The sequence below is a fragment of the Poecile atricapillus genome, chromosome 16 (assembly GCF_030490865.1).
Source record: "Poecile atricapillus isolate bPoeAtr1 chromosome 16, bPoeAtr1.hap1, whole genome shotgun sequence".
In the NCBI taxonomy this organism is placed as follows: Eukaryota; Metazoa; Chordata; class Aves; order Passeriformes; family Paridae; genus Poecile; species Poecile atricapillus.
The window spans coordinates 2,542,700-2,566,483 of record NC_081264.1 but is presented as its reverse complement, the minus strand read 5'-3'; the positions used below and the strand labels follow the sequence as shown (position 1 = coordinate 2,566,483).

The 23,784-nt window shown below is 39.7% G+C and overlaps 1 protein-coding gene across 8 annotated transcripts; it reads right to left on the bottom strand.

Annotated features, from left to right (window-relative positions):
• Positions 1 to 77: 77 nt before the first annotated feature.
• MPHOSPH9 (M-phase phosphoprotein 9) lies at positions 78 to 23,639 on the bottom strand. 8 transcript variants are annotated; one of them, XM_058851318.1, is made up of 24 exons: positions 23,501 to 23,639; positions 20,990 to 21,122; positions 20,597 to 20,747; positions 19,355 to 19,444; positions 15,987 to 16,468; positions 15,629 to 15,752; positions 14,892 to 14,982; positions 13,606 to 13,712; positions 13,065 to 13,190; positions 11,847 to 12,280; positions 11,088 to 11,246; positions 10,069 to 10,156; positions 9,015 to 9,230; positions 8,146 to 8,193; positions 7,716 to 7,780; positions 7,179 to 7,280; positions 5,500 to 5,637; positions 5,175 to 5,350; positions 4,296 to 4,460; positions 3,856 to 3,976; positions 3,436 to 3,539; positions 2,411 to 2,616; positions 1,978 to 2,046; positions 78 to 1,081 (listed from the first exon to the last, which is right to left on the bottom strand). In XM_058851318.1, the coding sequence occupies exons 2-24, from the start codon at positions 21,094 to 21,096 to the stop codon at positions 980 to 982; spliced, it is 3,471 nt and encodes a 1,156-aa protein (XP_058707301.1). In that variant the 5' UTR covers positions 21,097 to 21,122; positions 23,501 to 23,639; the 3' UTR covers positions 78 to 979. The 8 variants fall into 8 exon arrangements, 7 of the variants coding, with proteins under 7 accessions (XP_058707301.1, XP_058707304.1, XP_058707302.1 ...); XM_058851321.1 differs by having other exon boundaries at positions 11,847 to 12,124; XM_058851319.1 differs by lacking the exon at positions 23,501 to 23,639 and adding an exon at positions 23,165 to 23,249.
• Between the last annotated feature and the right edge of the window lie 145 nt (positions 23,640 to 23,784).

Below are 23,784 nucleotides of genomic sequence, written 5' to 3'. Positions count from 1 at the left end.
GAAACACACAATATGATTAAAACCTACATTATGGCTGATGTAATATCCCAGAGCCTATTACTGTACTTGGGCAGGAGGAAAGAATCTAATTAAACATTTATTTAATATTAAAATACAAACCAAAATATCAATGTTGGACAGTAATGCAACAATATATCAACTGGCAAATACGTATTTTTTTCACCAAGAAAAATTGGTTTATGCTCACAAATACAAATGAAATGTACACGAACAGAACACTGGCACAAAACCCAGTCTGGCACGTGGAACCAGTGACTTCAGGTAAGGAGTTGCAGTCCTGGAGTGTCAGCTGGAGTTGAGTTGTTCACTGGGAGACAGGAGGCTGCTGCCAGGTGAATCCTGGTACTCACAGTATCAAAACACCCCTCACTGTCACTGCTGGGAGACATCAGATAAATCAGAGAAGGATTTTCCTGCCCCAGCCAGCCACAGTGCAAGTATTGCTCACAGTTCTGTCACAATGAGAAATATCCATGTTAAAGGTTTAAATTAAAAGGATTTACCACAGAACAGCGGTTCTCTTTAATACAGGGAACTCATCTTGCTTTTTGTATTAAAGTTCAAAATCTCCTCTTGGCTAATATTTACATCACACCATAAATATTTATAAAATGGTGGAGGAAAACCAAGTGCAAAAGGGTAACACTACCATTTGTTTCTGAAAACAAGCTGCCTTTTAGTTTCTTATTATAAATTGAATATCACTATTTAAAAATAATTAATATTTCTAAAAATATTACAATACAGGATAAACATTGATTTCCCAGGTGTAACAAAAATACATTTAAAATAGAAGTGGCTGTTTGAAGTACAAAATATTGCTGTTTGTAAAGGGTAACATGGTTGCAAAACTACTTTTCAGGGTTTATAAAAATACAAAACAATTTGCATTTACTGAGTGCATCATTATATATTAGTGCAAAAAAAAAAAAGGATATTTGCAGTCAAGAGAGAACTGTCAAAGATTCGCAGAGGTTCTTAAAACATGAAATCTTTTCAGAGTCATTCGTATTAACCCCAAATCTCTATTAATTTGTTCCAAACGATCTTCCAGGGCTTCCTAAAAGGAAGAGTTAAAAGAAAGAACAAAAAGCATTAATAATACATCATAAAATCCAATGATCCTCCTAAAATTAGGAAACTGCTATCATTCCTATATTCCTGCTATCCTTTTTGAGGCCTAAGGAGCATTGTTATCACCCAAAACCAGAAGCAGACCTACAAACTTGTCATGTTATTTTTATGTATTTGGTGGCTTTTTTAACAGGTGACTTACAAAACTCCATGAGAGAAACCTGACAAGAATTAGGACAGGCTGATAATTAGGGAGGCACATTTAGGAAACTGCTGATCACTGTAGTGAGTGGCAGTATTGATTTCCTGGAATGCACTTTTAATTTCAAATTGATAAATTGGTAACACAGCCTGGGATTGCAATTTAGGAAATGCTGGTTGAAGGCTTTGCAGAGACCTCTAAAAGACAACTTTGAGACTTGTTTGTATTAAAAGTCTGCAGAGTTTTCCACAGAAAGCACTTCCCTGTATTCCACCTAAACCAGTCATTTTCACCTTCTTACTTTCTTCTTTGTACTTTCAAGGAGACAAAACCCAACCAAACAAAAACTAAACTTTGCAATTTCTCCTACAGCACAACATCCTCTCTGCAGCTTCAGGGATCTATTTCATAGTCACTGCATTTTGTTAATGCATTGCCTTCATCTCCCTCTCAGTGTTAGCACAAGAAGAGGTAATTCTTGCAGTGATTTGGCAAAATGCATTCTATGTACAAAAAATAGAAGATATTAAACAACAGAAAAGCATAACATAAAAACAAAACAAAAATATAAAAATTCCCACAGTAATCACATTTACTACCCAGAGGATCTTTCCTCTACATTATGTATTCTCAACTGTGGAAGAACAAAAGAGAACAGTAATAGAGAGAAGCTTTTTCACCTGATTTAGTCTTGCTTGCAAGGTCATTCTTCCGCCAGAACAAGGGATTCGGCTCAATGCAGCCTCAATCTAATAAGAGAAAACACTTCAGCTGTAAATTAGTTTCAAGAGCCAGTAAGAGCCTTCCTAACTCCTCTTACAGAAAGAGAGGTGAGGTATATGGATTACAGACACATGTAGAGTTTTGTTCTTTAACACCACAATACTGTGCCAACTCCCACCCACACTGTGTTTGTTACACTGACTCTCCTTTAATGAATTTAGGGACAGGGAAGGACTGCAAGTAGAGCAGGGAAGGATAATGGCACATTCCTGACGTGACACTGAAGTCGTGGATGAATTTCAGCCATGCATTCCGTGGATAAATGGCTCCATCCCTCACCTCTCACATAATTACAATTTGTCACAACTTGAAAACAAAAATAATCTTTGCCTGTTGCTTTTCGTGAGTCAGCTCATCAAAAAGCCTCTCTGTTTCAGCCAGAGTTGTAATCCTTGCTGTGTACTTGAAGTCTTCCTCACAAGGTGATTGCGCTGCCTCGTATCTCTGGCTCCTCTCCTCCCAAGCTGCTGTTTTCTTCATTCCATTACTGACAGATTCAGTGCAGGAGCCGTGTCTGACACCTGAATGCTGCCTTCCTATCAACAGAACAGGGGTCTTTTTATTTGTTCTGTAATTATCTGGGAAATTGTTACACAGGACAGAAAAAGAAACTAATGACAGCACAAGCAGTGTGGTTTTGGCAGTGCATGAACTGAGGAGAGGGACGAGCAAAGCCTCAGTCACTTGCCTTGAACAGCTTCCCAAAGGAATGCAGAACATTTGTATGGGTCATCTTTCCAGTGATCTTTGAAACACAGCATATTTTTTGGTTAAAAACCAGATTCCTGTGTTGTACTAATTAGGAATTACTTTTACTGGTACATTTCTAAGTATCACCAAGCTGACTGGTTGTCATGCAAACACCAGTCTAAATCAGAGCATGGACAAAACCAAAAAGCAGAACATTGTGACAAGGATTACAGGAGTGAGAGAAGATCAATCATTTCAAAAAATCTGAAACAACTGGTTTTATTAGTTACTCTTTGCTGTCCATAATGCAATGTTTAGCAATAGAATTTTATTAGTATGACTCAGTGTGTACATCTTAACGTAGACCCCACTAAGATATGCATTGGATAATTGAGTTAAGCACAGGGAAATGTATTGCCCTTCTTTCTCAATTTAATTATTTTTCTTGTTCCACTGTGTTTGTGCACACACACATATACATAAAAATAAAATATTCTATGAATATGATTTCTCTGTCTACAGGAATAAGGCAAGATTTAGAGGATTTGTAAAAGCTGGACTTCACACAGTAAAGAGTCAGCTTTCTAGTTAAGCAGCTACTACCATTGTGGAAAGAATTGTGGTATAAAAATGAAGAACAATTTCCCTCCACTTTGACAGATTACCTTCTAGATCCTCTAGTGAGTGAAACTGGAGCCTTTTCCTTGGATTATTGTGCTGTAAAGTAGAGGTAGCACCAGTTTCCAGGTCATCTAGAAGTATATCAAATCTACAGAGCAGGAAGCACACAGCAATTACTTGTCAGCAGTCATGTATCAAGCAATACATTATTTCCTACTTTTTCACCTTTTGGTTGAATAAGCAATTTTTTTTAAGAAGAAGACAGCAAGTGTTCTAAATCCTGTTCAATCATTCTAGATTTTCCTTCCCAGATTTTAAAAAGCATAACTTAGCTTCATATTCAGAAATCTTAACAAATATTTTCAAGGACATTTAATGAACAAGAAACAGCAGCATTAAACCAGGATAAATATCCTGCTGCTCTAAAAACGATCAGAACACAACTGTGTTCACCAGACTCATACCTTGTCACTGTGTTTTCATTTCTGCTGAGCAAATGGCTAAATCCAGGAGAGAAGTTTTCTTTTGGAGATCGTTTTGGGCTGTATGTCACAGACACTGGTGCCAACATTATCTCTCTTCTTGCTGCAAAAGACAAAGTATGTTTATCTACCTCAAACTCCCCAGTGCAGTACCTCCCACTCATGTGCTTACAGCTTAAAAGAATGCTCTTCAAAGCTGTCTACATGTTTATCTAAATTAGATGAGAAGTGCATCACAACATGGAAAAAGAAAAATAAACTTAGAACTCTCACATAATCTGTGATTACAGACATGGGGTTTTTTTCAGACTGTCAGAACAACACAGAAATCCTGTCCCTATTTTTCCATCTTCTAGAGCAGCCTCTCATGATTTGATTTTACTTTTTGAGTAACACAAAGCAAAGCTGAGAAAAGCACTGACTGGGTGTGCTGGATTTCCTGTTTGCAGGAGGAAGGGACGATGACCTCTGGCCAGAGGGGGAGCTGAACCGTTTGGGTCTGTGCTGGTCCTTCCCTTTCTCTGGAGATCGGTTTGTAACCAAAGAAGTTTCAACAAACCCAACAGTCTGACGTCGAGCTGATGGTTCTAATGAAAAGAAAAATGTTGTTACATTAATCAATATTTTTCAACACATGAACTCACAAATACTCCCCTGAACTGAGCTTTTTCTCAATCACATCAACATATTTGTGCTGTTTTGCTCAAGTCTCTCTTCCTACTCATGGAACAGAGTTTAACTCATTAAAAAGGATCTTTGCAGTGTGTGAGGAAGAAATGATGCTGAGTAACACTGTTTAATAGAGAAACAGTGGAAATCAGGACCAAAGCATCTTTTGGGAAAGGCTGAGGGATCTGCCTGAGGCCCAGAATATAAGCTTTTAAGAAAGACTCAGTGTTTTCTCTAAACCAGCATTGTTACAACAGCTCAGGGCAGTCCCACTTCCTCTGTTCCATTCCCATACAACACCATGGAAACTAAAATGGATGTACAGCAGCCAGAGCTTTGTTAGGACTCCATTAACTGTTTATAAATACTGAGATATTCTTAGAAAAGGGGACATTAACTAGTCTTCAGCTTGAGACCTAACAACCTCTGCATTCCCCCTATTCTAAACAAATCACTCAGATATCTAACTTTGAATTTTCTTAGGAGAACCCCACAAGTTTGTATACTAAAACCATTTTTATCCCATCACTGAAGCCTGGTGGATTTGAATGCTGAGAATACCAAAGCCAAAAGACATGCAAACAAAGAAAAGCCAGTAAAGACACGTTCAGGAATATAAAAATAAGAGTTACTAGCTGGTGCGTCTTCTTTTTCTGTCTGTGTGCCCCAATCTTTAAATATTTTTCCTTCTTCAAGTTCTTTAAAGGCTTTTATAATTGGTGCTTCTGACATCTCATTTTCTTTCTTTTCTATTGTGTTTGTTGAAGAATCTTCCTGTGAGGAGTCTTTCTCAGGAGGAGAATGGTACCTTAAAGAATGTGAGGTGGTGGAAGGAAAAAAAAGAAGATCAAGTTTTTTATTTTATTTCATATACCCAAACATGAACAGAATAAAAAAAAAGCATGGAGAAATTTAATTCAGATTTTAGTTTAGTTCAGATTTCAGAAACCAACTCACCTAGAAGGAATATAGGTTTCTTCCAGCCTGTTGTCTTTGGGTCTTTCCTGGTTCTCCAAAGGCTGCCCAGTGAAGATGGAATATTCAGCTCCTGGTATCAACCACTTTCGCCTGCTGACATCAGGAGTTCCTAACTTGCTGTGGGAATAAAAAGCTTCAAAATTATGAAAGGCTTTTGAGTTTGGAGGTTTTTTGTTTGTTTCTGTTTTGTTTTGGTTTTTTTTGTAAGAAGAACTTGTGATTTATTCCAGTAAACAGAGACAAATATACAATAAATTTGTAATACTGTGGGAAAAATATCTGCTTTTTAAAACATGCTTGTAAAGTAAAAAAAGAATATTGGGGGGGGGGGGGGGGAAATCATATGTTGAGGTTTCAATCTAAATTACACAATATGCTCAGAATGCAGAGCTCCACAAAGATCTTCCTGTAATTTAATACTGCTTGCTCAGACCCAGGTTTGGGTTGCATGTAGATCTCATCTAATTAAATGAAAACATTTGGTGATTACTGCAGTTGTTCAGAGCATCTGATCCCAGCTTTCCTTTGGACAACAATTATTAGAAAAATGAACAAAAAACAAGAAAAAGCCAGCATTGATGACCCAAGAGTGATAAATATCAACTAGTAAGCATCAATTAGTATATCATTATCTTGAGATATCAACAGAAAAATGTGATTTCTATACAAGGAAAGCAGATAATTAGGAAAAAAGGGTCTTGTTTACCCAAGCTATGAACTATAGGCGATATTCTGTAAATCTATCCTGCTGGGCATTCAATTGGAATGAGGCTTTCCTTGAGCCTCTAGGATCAGTTAGGGACAGATTAACTTCTAAATCCATATTGGCTCTTACATCCCCCCTTCCCTGATGAATATGGTCTGCCATGTCCAGGCCTTCTTTTTTCTGTTCATTGTTGAGGGGTCTGCTTCATAAATACTAAAAGAGCTCTAAACAGAAATCTGTCCCTTTAATATATTAATAAATAAATTATTTCTGTTTTCGTAATTATCAGAATTCAAATCTCCCCAAGATATTCCTGTTCAATACATCCCAATGGACATCCCCAAATCATATTAATTGTCATTTTGGGCTCCACAGCATCACTGCTGAAATGGGAGAGACCCTGAACAGGCCATAACTGAGTAATAAAAACCAGAGGGGGACAAAGCTTTTCAGGCCTTTAAAACATAAAAAAAATCTCAGACAAAGAAAACCAACTTGATATTTAACATAAATTCCCAATTCAAACCAGAGTGTTCATTCTAACTGAACTTCCACTCTACTCTCAGGTTACCTGCACAAACTACATTTAGAACCATACTAAGCAAGAATCAGCTTTTTAAACCAACTGAACACAAAGAAAACCTCCAAAGTCTAACTGGACTATCAGATTGTATTCCCAAGATCTTTGTGGAGTATGGGAATTCAGCTGAGCAGCTGAGACCTAGCAAACACTCACTTGGGAAGAGCAGGGACAGTTTGCCAAGTCAGAGATACATTAGCCAGAGTATTTATTTGGGTTTAATAATTTCTTGGCACATCCAATTTCAGGATGACGTCACATGTGTTTAATCCAGTTCAGCCCATGGACTGACCTCATCTTGATCCATTTTTAGCCAAAACATGTTAAAAGCTATTCCAAAATACATTGTTTTCATGTTTGAATGTTACTTACTTGGCACAAGAGGTTCTTAAATGATTTTCACTTATATGGCGAAGTTTTAGTGCATTTTCATGTTCCACCTGCTTGAGCTGAGCTTCAAGTTTTAAAATTGTCCTGAAAAAGATGCATTATGAGATGATTTAAATGGCATAAAAGAAACATCATATTTCTTAAGAGTTTTGCTCATTTTTATTCAAATATTCTGGATGAAGAAGGAGAACGAGAGCAACTGCTGCATTTCTGTCTCCATGCATCTCTATCTAAATATGGATATAAATATGTATTTGAATTTGAAGTTAAATAAATCAGCTAATCTGGCCAGAAAGACAGGACCAGGCAACACTGCTGTGGAAGCAAAGGAAATAGAAAAAAATGCATATCCTAAATTAATGAGATTTTCAGTTTGTAACAGTAGCATGAAGCAACATTAAATGCTTCATAAAACATAATTAAACTTGAAAGATCTACAGCCCTCACACTCTGGGAGTAGATGTTTAGGCCACAGTTTGTATTTCATATTGTTAAAACAATATTAAGTTTCACAGTTACCTTTTCAAATCAGAAATCTCTGTGTTTGCATCAAGCAATTTGTTTTCAGTTGTATTTAATGTATCCTACAAGGACACAAAGGAAAATGTAAAAAGCTCAGAAACAACAGAAGTGCATTAAATAAAACCCAAGTAACCCCACATCAGTCTTGAAAACAATACATCAATTACACCTTCCTATTTCAAAGGATCAATTAAATTTCTTCAGCTTTGGATTTGCAGTATTTTTGCTGTCTATGACTGGAAAATAACAGATTCCAGTTTCCTTCCTTTTCCCTCCAGGACTCCGAAGAAGGGATTTATCAGTAAAGATAAATATGGATCTTTCTGTTAGAGCTTTTTCAAAATATTTCAGTTAATTCAGCTAATCCCCTTGAATGTTATCACAAAGTTTGCATGTTTGGGTTTTTAATTATCCACTGTGTGCTTACCTTTACTCTTTCATGTTCTTTTCCAAGGGACTCGTATTCTCCTAAAAGCTAAAGCAAAACAAAAGAACACCAACCCACAGTGAGACCACAGTCAATTAACAGTTTTGTTGGCTGCTGTAAAATCATCTCAACAGCTTGGCTAACACATGCAGAAGCACTACAGGGGATACAAAATGTACTTTAATAGTATTTGTTAAGTTCTTCTTATCATATTCTAATTGGAACAAAAAGTTATAGACAGGACAAGAGGAGACAGAGCTACTTATAGAATGTATTTCTAATTTTCAAATTATGTGTCTCTAAAGAAACTGAATGAATGAACCAGTAAAATTCCTCAGTGTCACTTTAAAAGTGACTTTGTCTTTCGAAATTTCAATTGTAAAAAGAAGTTAAAGCATGAAGTAGCTTTTCCAGATAATATCTATTCTGCCAGTCTATTTAAACATTCCATAATGCTCTTCCTGAAGAATCAGAGGAACAAGTCATTTGATTCAGTCTAAAATCATACACAATGAACAGTTTGAGCAAGTTGGGATGAGGTATGAAAAGTTTAGTCCATCTCCAACAAGCTTAAGAGAGGAAAAATTACTTTCTAAAATAATTTCACATATTATCTTCAATTTAGAGTAGTAAAATTCCTGAGACAGACTCCTGCAAGAGTTACCACATCAAGCAAACTCTTGCTACCTTAAATAATTGTTTTTAAATATCTTTTAGGTCCACAGTGCCCCCCAACACCTAGCCTAGTAAGGAGTCAGCTGAGGAATTTCTGTTTTCTTGTTGTGCCTTAAGACTTTCCAGTTGTAAACTCAGAGTATTTTTCACACCTGGGACTTGCTGTCAACACCGTCGTCCATTTTTTTACTCACATTTTGAAACATTTTGTTTTCTTCCTGCAGCCTTGTGTTTTTATTGTCAGATAACTTGTAAGCCTTCTCAAAAGCCTCCTCCAGCTCCCTGAGCCTCGATTTCAGGCGGCTGATGGTGTTGTCCTTCTCCTTGTGGCTTGTGCGCATTTCCTCGAGCCGCTCCTGCAGGACTTTGGAATTGTCACTGATGGCATAGAAACGGTCTCTCCAATCTGCCTGGAGGACAGAAAACATTCTTTTGAATGATTAAAACATTCTTATTCCCTGGCAGATTATTCATTTCAGTGCAAAGAATTAGCTTAAATTCACCTGCACAGAAAACGAGGGTACACCTGTACCTGAACTAAGTAATATTTTTGCTAATTTCTTTGACTTGGAAAGAATGAAAGCGAAGATTAAAGCCACCAAAAATATATTTATTTTATAGGATTTTAAATATCTAGAGGTGAGGCCTCCAATCTATGTGATTGACTTACTTCCCAGCACAGAAAAATGTCAAAAGAAAGTGGAATTAGTCTCTGCAGGTGTCTAACTCTGATGACAAAATGTTCAACTTCCATGACAGAGTGTCCCGGTTTTTGATTAACAATTGCAGCTGTGCATTAATTTATGCACAAGCAAACAGATCTGGCCTAGCTATAAAACCTGCAAATATACTTAGAGTGTTTTTGCCCCAGCATAAGTGAGATTTCTTTTATTGCAGCTCTAATAAGAAAGTAATTAAAACAAAATAAAGAAATTTAAAAAAAAAATTAAAGAGAAATGTGATAATCACATCACAGTATTTCACTCTTAGAAACTTTGTTTGATCCCTGCTAACCTGGAAAAAAGTTCATGAGCAAAAGTGATGATGATTCAAGTAGGGAATCCTAAGAAACTCAGGTAGGAAAGTCCCTGTGTAACATGTGGGCTGATATTATATATTAAGGGAAAGGTTGAAAGGTTAAAAATAAAAAGAGCTAAGTATGAAAATACTGATCAGCTTATTAACGAAAAAGTTCATTCTTTTACCCTTTTACTTAAAAAGCAACTTGATTTAAGAACATATACTTACCATTTGCTTTTCTAGCAGATTATTCTTATTTTCAAGGGCTTTTATGCGAGCACTTGCTTCATTCAGAGCTGCATCTAACTGGTCACACCTATTTAAAACACACAGATTACACCAATCTCTTGAAATTTTCAAATAATAAATCTACATTTTATAGCCTTTTTTCCTCCCTCAAGCATCCCCACGAATTTTGGTGCCCAGCCTGTGACCTCCTCCCACATTTTTCAGCCCCTGCAGTGCCTCTGCTCAGAAGGGCTGTGGTGGCCTGGGGTGAGAAGGAAACTGGGAATACACAAATTCTGTTCAGTATTTTAGCTGTCTAAATCTGCAATATGAGTTTTAACTGGCAATAATTATACAGAAATCACATCAATATTCTCTGTCCAGCAAACACTCAAGCTGTAGATAATGGAATGCACAGCTGGGGCACACAGACTCCAGGGTAAAGTCACCACTGAACTCAGGACTGGTCCCGTGTCACCTGTGCTTGTGACATGGAAGGCACAGGAGGATGATGTTCACCAGCAGAGCACAATCTTCCAACACAGATCATTCCATCACAAACTGCTCAGTACCTCTGCCTGTCAGCCATTCCTGAGGAAAGCTTGCACTGGCTCCACAAAAAAAAACAGGTCAAAGAAGAACTGTGGTCCAAATACCACATTCACTGTCTGACAATAGTGAACTGATTTCATGAACCATGGAACAGTTTGAAGTGGAAGGGACCTTAAAGCTCATCCAGTTCCAACTCCTCTGCCATGAGCAGGGACATCTTCCACAAGATAAGGCAGCTCAGGGCCCTGCCCAAGCCCTTAAGCAGGGATGGGGCAGCCACAGCTTAGCAACTGCCTTAAATAATGCAAAATTTATACTTAACAGGGAAATATTAGTATCATAGATGCATTAAATCTTCAGAACTGAAGAGGGACATAAACTGTTCAAGATATTCCGAACAAGGATACTCAATCTTTAAAATATAAAGAGCACCATGTAAAGAGAAAGACAAGAAGGACAAACAGCACCTGTCAGCAAGGCTTTGATTGATTTTCTTCAGGTCCTCAGATGCAGCATTTCTATGGCTTGACTCCAGCTGCTGTTTTAAGCTCTGTATCTCAGAGTCATAGTAAGCTCGTAGATCAGCGATGTGTCTAGCGTGTTTTTCCCTCAGGTTCTGCCTAATCCTATTTTCAATATAAGAATTTTAAAAAATTCCAGCTATCCACATGACCATGCACTGCTGGATTCATTTACACACCATGAACTCAGCATATAAATGTCTCTTACAAAACCCTACTTGCATTCAAGCTAAAGCAAAGCTAAAGCTTTGTCATCTAAGGCAGAGAAGTCTTCACATTAACAGAGGTAGATATTTTGATTATTATATACAAATAATAAATACAAACACAATATAAAGCTTTACTTTTTTACAAGCCCTCATATATGGAATATATGCCCTGTCTGCTTGTCCATGTGCAAATCATCAGAACTCCAACAGTGAATGGAGGATATTTCTTTTTCCTAAGCACAGTAAATTCTGTGCTTCTCAACATTTGATTATAAAGAGGAAAATACAACCACACCACCCCCCAAAAAACTTTGAAATTCTCTACCTAAATGAACTCCCTCACACAGCCTATGAGGGAAGGATGTATTTTTATTTTTATGCATAAAAAGACATGACCAAGAGAACTCACATATTTTGTTTGGTTTACTACTATTTTTTCATTCCAATTCATGAAAGTACCAAACTTTTGACTTTTAAAGAAGAAAAAAATACTTACTTTGACATTACCACAGGATCTTCAACAGATGCCACTGAAAGGCTGTAATCTGGCAAACTGTTGTCAGCACACTGAGTAACAGAAGATGGAGTTAGAGTCAGTGTTTCTTCCTCCTCAGTGTTGACTGAATTATTGTCAGCATCCCTGTGTGCCACTGGAAAGGGAGAGCTGGCCCTGTTTTCACTCTGGAATGGGTGATTTCTCCACAGGTCCAAGTGCACAGCTCTGCTGCTGGCAGGGCGTGTTGGAGAATCATCTAACTGAGATGAGGGACTTGTCTGTGAAAAAGAGTCTGTGTCACAATGACTTGGAAATTCAGGCTCTGCCATCGAGTCTGGAGAAAAGGGAGTAGAGTCCTCAGGAGTATTGAAAAAACAGCGTCCCTGGGTCTGCTGGCCTGGTTTCATATGCAGGGTTGGGTCCAATGTCAAGATCTAGGAAATTAGTTACAATGCTAAAAAAATTGTGATTTAACTCCATTTACAAGAACAAAATTTATCTAAAGACATCAGTAAACCATATAACATACTGCAGGTATTATATTGAATATTATTACAATCTTTTGGAAGTGACAAATAAAATAGCCAGCTGTAACACTGAAATGACAATACACATTCCCATCAATTGCAACTTGAGTTTCTCAGTTTCCATTAATAAAGGACATATCCAAGATCTGTAGCCTCCTAGAAAACCTCTGAAATTTCAGTTATGCAACCTGAAGGACTGTTTGTGTGTCAAAACAATAACTTTGCAGGGTTAAAAAAGCACTTCATCAATTACCTAAACAACACAGTCACACAACAGCCACCATTACTGGGTTATGTACAGAATTGAGAGCTGTATAAAAAAATAGATAGGATAAAGAATCATTTCCACAACCTGTGCCTGTTCTGTTTCATGGGTGGAACGAACTTGTCTTGTGGGAAGCACTGGGAGAGCCCTGCCACTGCAGTTCCACGTGCAGCTCAGCAGCTGCAGCCTCAGCAGCAGCGGATCTGTCCCTGCAGCATCCTCAAGGTTGTGCAGCAGAGGTGCTTCTCTGCTCAGGCTGTTCTTAGAGGTTCCTTCAAGCTGGATCCTTTCCCGAGCTGCTTCATCCCACGGCTGCTCAAACTGCTGTTCCAGCATAACACTGGAGGTGGCAGCAGGGGCCAAGCCTTGTGAAACCAGCCCAACACACCCTCAAACTGATAGGTGAAGTAAAGAAATTAATGTTACCTCTGGTGGGTGACTTGGCTGGGAAGAAGGCATAAAACTCTGGTCTGGCATCTGCTTGTTTTCCCTTTGTCTTTTATGATAAATGTCCTTCAGTGATGATAACTTCCTTTCATCAGCAGAAGACAACTTCAACAGGCAAAATTGCTACATTACTTTTTCTGAACACAATCCTCCACCCCCAACAGAGATGAGCAAGTTCTGGAGTGGGTTTAGCTAAGAAAGCAGCTCAGAACAGGCAGCTTTAGTCAATGCACCCAGCTAAAAAAGGGTTTATAACAAGACACATACACCTTTAACATATTGCTAAATCACTTCTCATCTCCTATACACAGCTTCTTTTGAATGACAAAAGGTCAGTAAATTCCAAGTGAGGTTAGTGGGGTACAGGAAGAGTGAAGAGCCAGGGTATGAGAGACTGGGATAACAAAAGAGTTCTCTCACAGAGAATGTAACTTCTGGAGGGCTGGTTCTCTCCATCACAGGCAAACAGCAAAGACAAAATGCAACTACCTGACAACTTTTAAACATGTACAAAGTTTACCTGAACTGGTGATACTTTCGCGGAGAAAACATCTGGTAACTCACTTCTGAAATTCTCTGGTAAAGTGTGATACATCTCCTTTTCATCTAACTTCCAGTATGAAAGTCCTGACAAGAAAAAACACCAAAAGAAAATTAAAATTACAGATTTCAAGCTCGCAGCTATAGAACAGGAATCCAAAATCCATTAGTAAAATGTTATTTTGTCAGTAACAAGAATGCTGTATTAGTTATTTGGAAGAATGTCATTAGAGCATTTGTTACCGGGCCAGGAGTTACAAAAATCTCAATGCAAAGCACAGGCAACATCATCAGTCTCACATCACACAGCACCAGCAACAAAAGCTATAAAGCAGTTAAAACATACAGATTTGGTGTTCAAGGAGCAAATCTTCATTTACCACAGTTATATTTCTAGTGATTCCAGTATAGCACTTAAATCTGGCACCACCCAAGGAATAATCCAGATATTTCAAACTCTCCAGTTTGTGCAGCATTCTGTAGCATGCAAAGACAAACTACCAGGACTAAGAGGGATGGCACAAGAGGAACAGACACAGCCTCAATCCCACTTCAATTTCTTAAATGTGTCCCTCTCTCAGTGGCTTGTGAAGAAGCAATAATTATACACAGTTTGCAAGGCTGCATCTCTGTGCCCCTGTTTGTTACTGAAATGAATCCACCCTGTTATGATCAAAATATGTGAATTAGTTGTCTAGCTTTGATAAAAAAACCCCAAAACCAAAATCCCCAAACCCACCAACAACCACCCCTCACATACACCCCCAAAACAACAAAGCCAAATCTCACCTAAACACAAAAACAGCAACCCTCCCCCCAAAATTAAAGAATCACATTACACACTGCATTATTTTATTCTTGACTATTCACACAATTAAATAATTGTGCCCTCGGCTTAAAAGAATTCTGCCTCTATTACCATGAACTCCTGTAATTACCATACCATTGATGCTAATATTTGATATCCTACCATGATATTAACAGTAATTCCATTATGAAACAGTTTTAAACACAAAGTTTGACTTTGAAATACTGAGAAATTTGGAAAAAAATCCCAACTGCTGCATGTCCTACATCTGCCAGCAGTGATACACAGGAGCTGCCATCAGTTTGAAAACAGGAGCAAGAAGCAGAATTAATGCTATAGCAAAGCTTGTCAGTGCTTAGATCCTCACCTCCATTTGTTATTGGAGATGGATTCCAGTAAGAGTTTTAAAAATGAGAATTCAAAAGAAAGGGAATTTAAGTACAAGAAATTAACTATACCTGAAGCTTCTGACACTATGGAATTCGGACTTTCCTTGGGTTGATTGAGGTAAAAAGTGTATGGTGGCAAAGCAGCATCAGTAAGGTTTGTCTAAAATTACAGTGGAAAAACAAATTCAAAAGGAGAATAACAAAGCAAGGGAAAAAAAAAAAGCAAGGGTATAATGTTTAAAAATTGCATGTAAATGTTATTAGTCTTTTTAAACAAAGAGATCAAATACAATTATATAGCAAGATCCAAACCTACAGAATTTATACTGAGGGTAATCATAGCCAAAAGTGGAACTAAAGCTAAGCCACATAATTAAACTGATATCTCCTAAGACATGGGCCTGTGTTTTTGTCCTGAGCAAAGTGGTTAATGCCTTAACACACAAAGAATCCTGTGTGCCAGAAGAGGCATCACCTGCTGACATCAAAGATCCTTCAAAAATTACAAGGCCTGAAGCCTCAGCTGAGAGTGTGGCCATTATCTCTACAAGGAGAGAACATGTGCCACTCAGGGAGGTGTTTAGACAAAAATTAGGTAATGAATAAAATAAGCCAAAATAGCTCTGTGCCTAAGTATGGAACGATCCAAGAAGTAAACTTTGCCCACATGAACTTTAAATATGTGAATGGGAATTTAAATGCTTAAAATATGACAATATATGCTGAATGAGAACATGCTGCAACTCTGAAAAAATACCAGTTACAAGAATAGCATTAGAAAAACAATGAAATAAAAAGAAACTTACATTCTCAAGTGGTAATCTCTTCACTCTCTCGCTTTCTTGCATAGAGTTCACACATACTTCATCTGCAGTTACTCTTTTTGGTTGGGTTTGTTTCAACTTTTGTGCCCACGATGTTAAAGATTTACTAGATGGTAAGAAACACACATATACACCTTAAGGTATTTCCCCTAAATAAATCTAAAACAGCTAAACACTGGAGATGCAGACCTGCATCATTCAGCAACATGAGGCTACATAAATATATTTGTCTATTAAGCAGCAGAACATCAAGAGGTTCCATTCAACTCAGACACGTTCCCAGCTTTTACTGAATGATTGTCTATAATAAATTAATATCTTTGGAAAGTTTATCACTTACCCGGGTTTTTTCCCACTTTGATGATCTTCATCAGCTTTATGTTCAAACCCAGTTGGAAAAACTAAAACATCACTCCTTCCCAATGAACGATTTTCCTCTGGCTTGTTTGCTAAAAGTTCTCTTTTATCTGGAATGCTGTCTGCATCCCCCTGCAGCCCTGCTCCGTGGGCAGTGTGCTCCGTGGTGCAGTCTGTGCCCCTGCTGGGCTGGGCAGGGCTCAGCTCGGAGGTGGAGAGGGAGCCGTAGCCGCTGTTCATCGAGGCCTCGCTGCCCGCACATTCCTGCTGCACCTCGGAGGCCTCGGGCTGGCTCTCCCCTTCGCTGGATCTCAGCTGGCTCACGAGGCTCTCCTGCTCCTCAAACGCCTCCGAGCGCATCCCCATGGGGAGGGAGGGAAAGGTGGCCGGGAGCTGGGTGGGCAGAGCCCGGCTCCAGGTGCTGCTCTGAAACCTCACCAGCTGCTTTATCTCATCCTGAATCAGCTGCACGGGGGGAAAAGGCACAATTCCCGTCACACCCTGCCATAAATCACATTCCTATTTTGATGCATCTTCGATTCATGTTATTAGTGGGAGATTTAGAGTATTTATTCCTTATAACTCCAAGTTTTCATGTGCAGACATCTCATGCATAAAGTAGATAAATACATACTGTGGCATAACAGTAAAATGTCCATGGGAACAATCCTTAATTCCATGCAGTGAATTACGAGTCGCAGTAGTCATTTATTCATGTAAAAAACATGCATGAATGTATTCACTAATTGCCCTCAATACAGTTACCTACCAACCAGCTAAAGAAATACAAAGTATCCAGGTGTTTGGCTAAATTTAGGTCTGAAACACTTTTTCACTTGGATATATAATCTTTTTAAAGATTGCAAGGATGCTTTAATGGAAGTATTAACCATTACTCTATTATGAGAATAGGAATAATGTACCTCTGCAAGATTATTGCATAAAACTCAACTTTAAAAATCCCAATTTAGGTATTATGCTGTTAGGTCCATATGGTCTAAAGTTCTACCTTTTGTTTGTTTTGGTGTCTGATAGAATGGAGCAAACCCATAACAGGATCATTAGATTTAACAGGTCACTTACTCTTCAGTCTACAATGTCTGACAAGACTTATTTCAGCATATTAGGAAATTCATTTTTTTAAGTTCTAATGTTTACAGTTGTGCACTGGCAATCCTGAAACAGCTCTGAGAAATAATTAATGCTTCTGCCAAGGGCTGTGAAGAGATTTCACGTTTGTGCCCGTGGCCAGCACTTCTGCAGAGCTCAGCTGAGAGCTCTGAACTGCAGGAGCACACAACTCTTGCACATGACAAGACACAGCATAGAATTGTTTTCAGGAATATATTTCAAACTAATTCCCTCAGGAAAGAAAGAAGAAAAAACTTGCAGTAATTTTAAGCACATGGAACTCATGTTTTTTCACGGAACTACAGTACATTACTCACATGTGAATAGTAACTGGAGAGCACAAATTGAACAAAAATGATTTATTCTCTCAAAGTAAGAAATAAAAAAGAAGACTTAATTTCAGAGGAACCTACATGTAATTCTAGTCAGGATCAAGCCTCAGATTTTTTATTAACTTGCAATAGAACAAACAATTGAATTTCAGTTCAGCCTTTCTCTGCCAAAAATAACAAACAAAAAACTTGGGATGAAGTTTCCTTCCACTATTAAGTTTTGTGTTCTGCTAATGATTTCAATCATGATTGCAGCAATCTTTTGTATTTTAATTCTGTGATCCAACTGTCAGGAAGGTAGGGAAGGGAGCACAGAAGGGAAAGAACAGAACTGGAGTGGGGGAGAAAGAAGATCAGATTCACTGCTGACATTTAATCTTTGTCATTAATACCCTGTGCAGGAAATGTGAAAGGCTCCTATTCCAATTAAACTGCATTTTAACTTATTTTTGCATAGTCACAAATAACTGCAAGAGATGAAAAAAGTGGGGAAAAAAAGATGTGCTTTCTACAGTCTTGGGATTGTAATTTTGTTTTTAAAATCTCTTTGATAAAGAGATTTTAAAATGGGATGATCCATAGCTGGTGACAGCTTGTCCCTGGCACAGTTATCTTTTATTGTATAGATCACATAAGCCAAGGGCTGACTCCACTTATTCCAAAATGAACTTAAGGTCTTTTTACCCCTATTCTCACATGGATGGAGATTTTTATAAGCACAGCTGGTCTCGAAACCCAGCATGGAGCAAACCTTAACTCAGAGTCATGTCAGCGCTGATGCAGCACCTTGCTTTTCTACCACAAAAAGCAGATTGTTTTTGTGTTATTTTATTACTCTCACTAGAATGTGTTGAGTTGCTTGTGTTTTCACTAGGTGTAGGTTTGGAATAGCTCCATCTGTTTTATTTAATGCATTCACACAACTCAGTTACAGCTGTTGATTTTGTGTTTAGTGTGGCAATCCCTGCAGTGAGTAAGTCCCTGCTGACACCACACCCTCAGCTCTTCCAGAGGTAGCCTTTCCTATTAAAAAAAATACAAAAACCATCAAAGCCAACACGATGGATTAGTAAAGACTATGATCAGCAACAAGTGAATCAAACCACTACAGAAAGAGGAAGGAAAAACAAGGGTAAGGAAACATGAAAATAACAAGATGGGAGGGAGGGGAGGAAGGTGGGGAGGTGAGGCAGGAGAAACAGGAGATAGGATAAAAGGACAGTACCTCTTGGTAATTCAGTTCAGGAACTGTTGATTACTACTAGTGTGGAGGGCATCAGGAAAGGGAAGGGAAAAACAGCAACCAAAATGATGAAGATATTAAGCATTATATATTTATAGTATTACTGTCTGTTATATATACATTTCTTCTGTTCTAATGGATAAACAGCAAAAATAAGAACCTTCACATGGGTTATTTTTCATTCTTAGAAAGGAAAACTGTTCAACTGAAGATGAAATAGGTGTTCAGCTATTACAGTGATGATTTTCCTGAGCTACATACACTCTGGATGAGGGGATGATAAGTTATATGACTTTTTTTTAATGAAAATAAAGCTTTATTGTCTCAAAATTAGAAATTATACATTCTAACAGTTAATAAAAACCTTGTACCTACAAAATCCCCTTATCATATGAGCAAATGTTAACCAAATGTTCGTGAAAACAAAATAATTGAAAACAAATAATCCACAAATCACTCCTAAAATGGTTCCTAACAGTTACTCTGTTAATTAGCCAAGGCTGTCTCAAATATGCATCCTTTAAACAGCACTCCAGTCATCCACTTCCATTAACTGCCTCTCTGCATTGTTTTGGAGGAGTGTGGGGTTGGAGGGAGAAAAAAATCATTCAGCCTCATCTAGCTCCATGAACAGTCATTACTTACTTGGATTTGATGGTGGAACTGCTCTTGCTGGGCATTTATTTGTTCCTGGCATTGTTTTTCTACCAGTCTCAGTAGCTGTAGCCACCTTGCCTATTAAACCACAAAGTAAAATAATTAAAGCACAGAAATTTTGCACCTCTTACCTTTTTCTCTGGCTACAAATAGTTTTGCAATCCTATCCCTGGGTGCTGATATAACACAAAGTTGAGTAACAGCATTCAGCCCCCACCATGCCAATCAGTGGAAACTAAAAGTAGGAACAGCTGCCAGCAAAGAACAGTCAAGTTTTGGAAAGGTTGATTCCAGTTTCATTAATCATAGGCAATTCTAAAATTGAGAATTAAACACCCTTCTGTCCATCTACTTTAGTAGGAAACTCCTCCCCTCAACAATCCAGCTAAAGGCCATGACACATTAATTATGTCATGGAAACTAAGAGATCATTTTTTAAAAAATCAAATATAAGGCATTCCTGAAGCATGGCAAAATCTGATGTTTAAAAAACATTTTATGTTTATGGAGCCTAGTGCTTGAAGCACAGGACACGGGACACAGACATCAATATTCTGTTCCTGGAGGTGTTAAAGAGAACCCAAATTAAGCATCTGTCAACACACATTTGGATGGATCCCAGCCAGGAAGCTCAAAAATCTGCAAGAACAAGCCCATGGTGTGGAAAACTGATGTTCCTTCTGATGGCTGCAAATAATGATAAAATTTAAAATACAAAAGGACAAAAAAATGTCCAAAAAAGCGTTTAGGAGAATTAGTTCGTTGAAAGCACATCATTATTTTTGCATTGGTTTAAATCTGGAAACAAACTAATCACCTACACATCTTTACAAAAGGATTGTACAAATAAGTCAAGCAAAATAGAAACACTTTTAGAAAAAACACCTTCTAATTTCTAGGATCACTTCAGACCAGTCTGATGTGATACAGTTTTAATGGTTTAAATTTTTCAGTTCACAAACTTGCTATCTTTATTGTAACTTGAGGAAAAAATGTTCAGATCCATATTATAAAACACCAAGATAGAAAGCCAAATTACTGTAAATCACTAAGATAAAATTGCAGTAAAATCCAGCCAGGTGATTAGTTCATTTATTGCAAAAGGATATGTCCCATCATTAAGAATAAACACAGATCTTGCTGCTGAATTGTATCATTAGATTTGTCTTCCAAAATGCAAAGCAAATACATTAATACTACTTTTTTAAAAGAAACTTTAATATCAAGTACCTCACAGTTCCTCACAATTTCCGAGTCAGCATGGCCAATGTTCTGGATATCTTGCATAAAGGAGGCAAGCAGCTCAACAGAACCAGGCTTTAATGAGGACCTGGTATTCCCTGAGTAACCAGAAACTCCATTGGGATTGGATGAAGGACTTCTAGTGAAACATGAGGAAAAACAGTTCAATTATTTATTGTGTCAGGTGTGCAACACAGTGGCCCAAACAATACACTGCATATGCCAGTCTGCCTGAAGAGAATGATACACCCAGTTTACATTAGGGCTCTCATCATGTTGAAATAAAATTTCACCTTAATACCAATATTATTGTGAAGGCATGCTAAGTAAGCAGAACCAAAGTAACAGAAGTATTTGTTAGTGATTCCTTCAGCACATTACCTGTTAGAATTCAAGTTACAGCCAGAGCTGTGGGTGTTTCTGACATCAGAGTCTGCAGAGGATGAAGGGGTTTCTTGTACAGAATTCACCACATTGCTGTTTTCCATATCTTAGTCCCAAATATGACATTACCCTGAAAACAGAGAAATAAGCATCACTCTCTCTCTTTAAAGAAACATTTGACTTCATCATGTGAAGAAACAGAATTGGAATTGAAGTTGTGTCAGCCAAACCACCTCAGAATGTGCAAATATTCCAGCACCAGGCTCCCTCCCTTCTCCTGTGCCACCCCTGCAAACAGGTGCTGCTCAGTCAGCCTCGTGCCTGCAGGGCCTCCCACAAGTCCAAGAGATTCCTAAGACATCCAGACTGGGCTGTAAAGGACATCTGAATGCAAAACATTCCAGGTAAAACCGTGTTGTTTGGGTCTGATGGGTTGTTTTCTTTTTAAGTCTGGGGCTCCACAGACTACATGCAAGGTGTGAAATCTCCTATTATAGATGCATTTAGATGTGATTGAGGATCTGAACCTTCACTGGAAGAAACACACTCGCCAAAAATTATAAAACTGAGACCAACTGAGTTAGACCAATTCTGCCATTTCCATGTGTAATATTTGGCTTGCTTCTTTCACAGATCACTTGTTTCATTGCTATTATGTAACATTAATTCAGAAAGCTTTGAAATTGCTTTGAGCTAAATTTCTGACCAATTAATAAAACAACAAAAAAAGAGTCAAAAGGGAATCCCACAGTGGTCGGAAACAGCAGCTGGTTAACTGAAAACATCATAAATAAATAAATACACAATACTTGGGCCACAGTCTTATAGCACTCAAAGCAGACTGACTGGAGAGAGACTAAAATATTCTTCTAGTTTGCATTCTTTCACTAAGAAAACCCTTGAAATACATTAATTAATCAGCTCTTATATAGGGTTTATTTCAGCATGTTCTACACCCTGGTGAATTCAGCCTGCGTTCTAACACCGAAGAAAAACCTTATGATCATTCCATGGATGGAAAGCAAAAAGAGACATTAAGAAATATCATCTTGATAGTCTGATAATGCCAATAAATTCCTGCTGCCTTAAAGAAGCACAGCACCTCCAAAGCATGACCATTCCTTTTTACAGGGCTTACCAAGACATGCTGATGGGTTTTACAGATTCAAGTTTTCATTATTTGCAAGTTCTTGGAGGTATATCTCTAACAGTTTCAGAAATATAAAATATTTTCACCAGAAGGAAACTAATGGACATCTGCCCTATTTTCCCGTTTTACTGGAGCTTGCTTGGCTTTAGCAGAAATGGTCTTGGGTACTCACTATCTCCTCTGGGTAGGGCTGAAAATGCTAGAATTGGAAGGAAGTTATCACAGACACACACATCCCTCTGGCAGAGCTTCTTGGGATAAAGAAAAGAAGAAGAAAAACACGTCTTTCTTCTTTTTCTAGAGGTCAGAAGCCTACAAAACTTGGAGGTTATCAGGCGCTAAGGTGACAGCTAAAGCTGAGGATGGGAGTGTCACTGGAGCAGTGGATGGGGGCTGCACCAGTCACCCCCGAATCCCCAGGATGGAATCATGGGTGGCCTATCTCAGCAGCACAGCAAATGGGTGGGACTTAGCTGTGACACAGGCTCGTTTCATAACCCCATTACAAGTCTGTTCTCGATAAAAAACATCTTCGTGAGCTGTAACTGTGCTGCGGGAGCGCTGTCATCCATCGATCCCACAGCACAGCCCGGTCCTTATACGGCCACGTAGCTGCAGAAAGGGGCACGGTTGGAAAAAAAAACAAGCTGCGAGGTGTTTTTTAACTCAGAAATAGCGGAGCTGATTTCGATGCGAACGCGGGCGCCAGTGCAAACACAGAGCCCGTGAGGTTCTGCATCGCTTCCTGAGCCAGACCCGATTCCTTCCGATCCCTCGCAGACCCCTAAGCGGTGACAGGGCACCTCGGGCCCCCCCGCCGCCAGACCCCCATCTCCCCACGGACCTTGAGGGACCCCCAAAAGGCACCGGCGCTTCAACGCCCCAGGCTGTCCTCAGGAGCCGCCGGGGCCCCACAGGCTCAGCCCCCGCAGGGACCCTTCTCGCCACGTCTGCGCCCTCGGGGCCGCCTCCCGTCGGTCTGTAACGCCCTCCCCGGCTCCGTGTGCGTCCCGCCCGCTTACAAGTGCGGCGCTGCCCGCGCTGTCCCCCAGGCCCCTCACAGGTCACCCCTCACTCGGCGCGGCCCCGTCCCTTCACCAGCGCCCCCCAGCGGCTCCGCCCCCCCCCCGCCCGCTCAGGCTAAGCCCCGCCCCCGCCTCTTCATTGGGCGGCCGCTCCTCGCGCTCCGCGATGTTGACAGCGCCGCCGCCTCCGATTGGCTGCAGCGCCCGCCACTCTGCGGGGAAAGGGGCGGCGCGCTGGGGGCAGCCTCGCGGCTCCGGCACCGGCTGCTGGGACCCGGCCAAGCGCAGCGGCGCTGCCCCCGCCGGCTCCCCGTGGGCCCGCTCGGTTCGTACCCGCATCGCTAGGAGCCCACGGCGCCCGACAGCCGCCTCCTCCCCCGGCCGTGAGGCGACGAACAGGCGCGGCCCTGCGCCGTCCGCCCGGAGAGCGGCGAGCGAGAGTTTCGAACGTGGGGACGGGGGTAGAGGGCGCTCCGCACCGAGCCCGGCCCCGTGATTGGCCGCCTCGAGCGCGCGCCAGCCCGCGCCTCCCGCGCTGATTCGCTGCGCGGCAAAGCCCGCGCGCCGCCGCCAGAGGATTGGCGCGCGCCGCCGCGCCGACCACCGGAACAGCCGAT

Coding starts and splice junctions, on each gene's coding strand:
- MPHOSPH9 (XM_058851318.1), bottom strand. CDS start 21,096: ATGGAAAACAGCAATGTGGTGAATTCTGTACAAGAAACCCCTTCATCC. Junction 16,469..19,354: donor AGTTCCACCATCAAATCCAA/GTAAGTAATGAC, acceptor CCCCCCGTGCAG/CTGATTCAGGATGAGATAAA. Junction 8,194..9,014: donor AAAACAAAATGTTTCAAAAT/GTGAGTAAAAAA, acceptor GTTTTGCTTTAG/CTTTTAGGAGAATACGAGTC.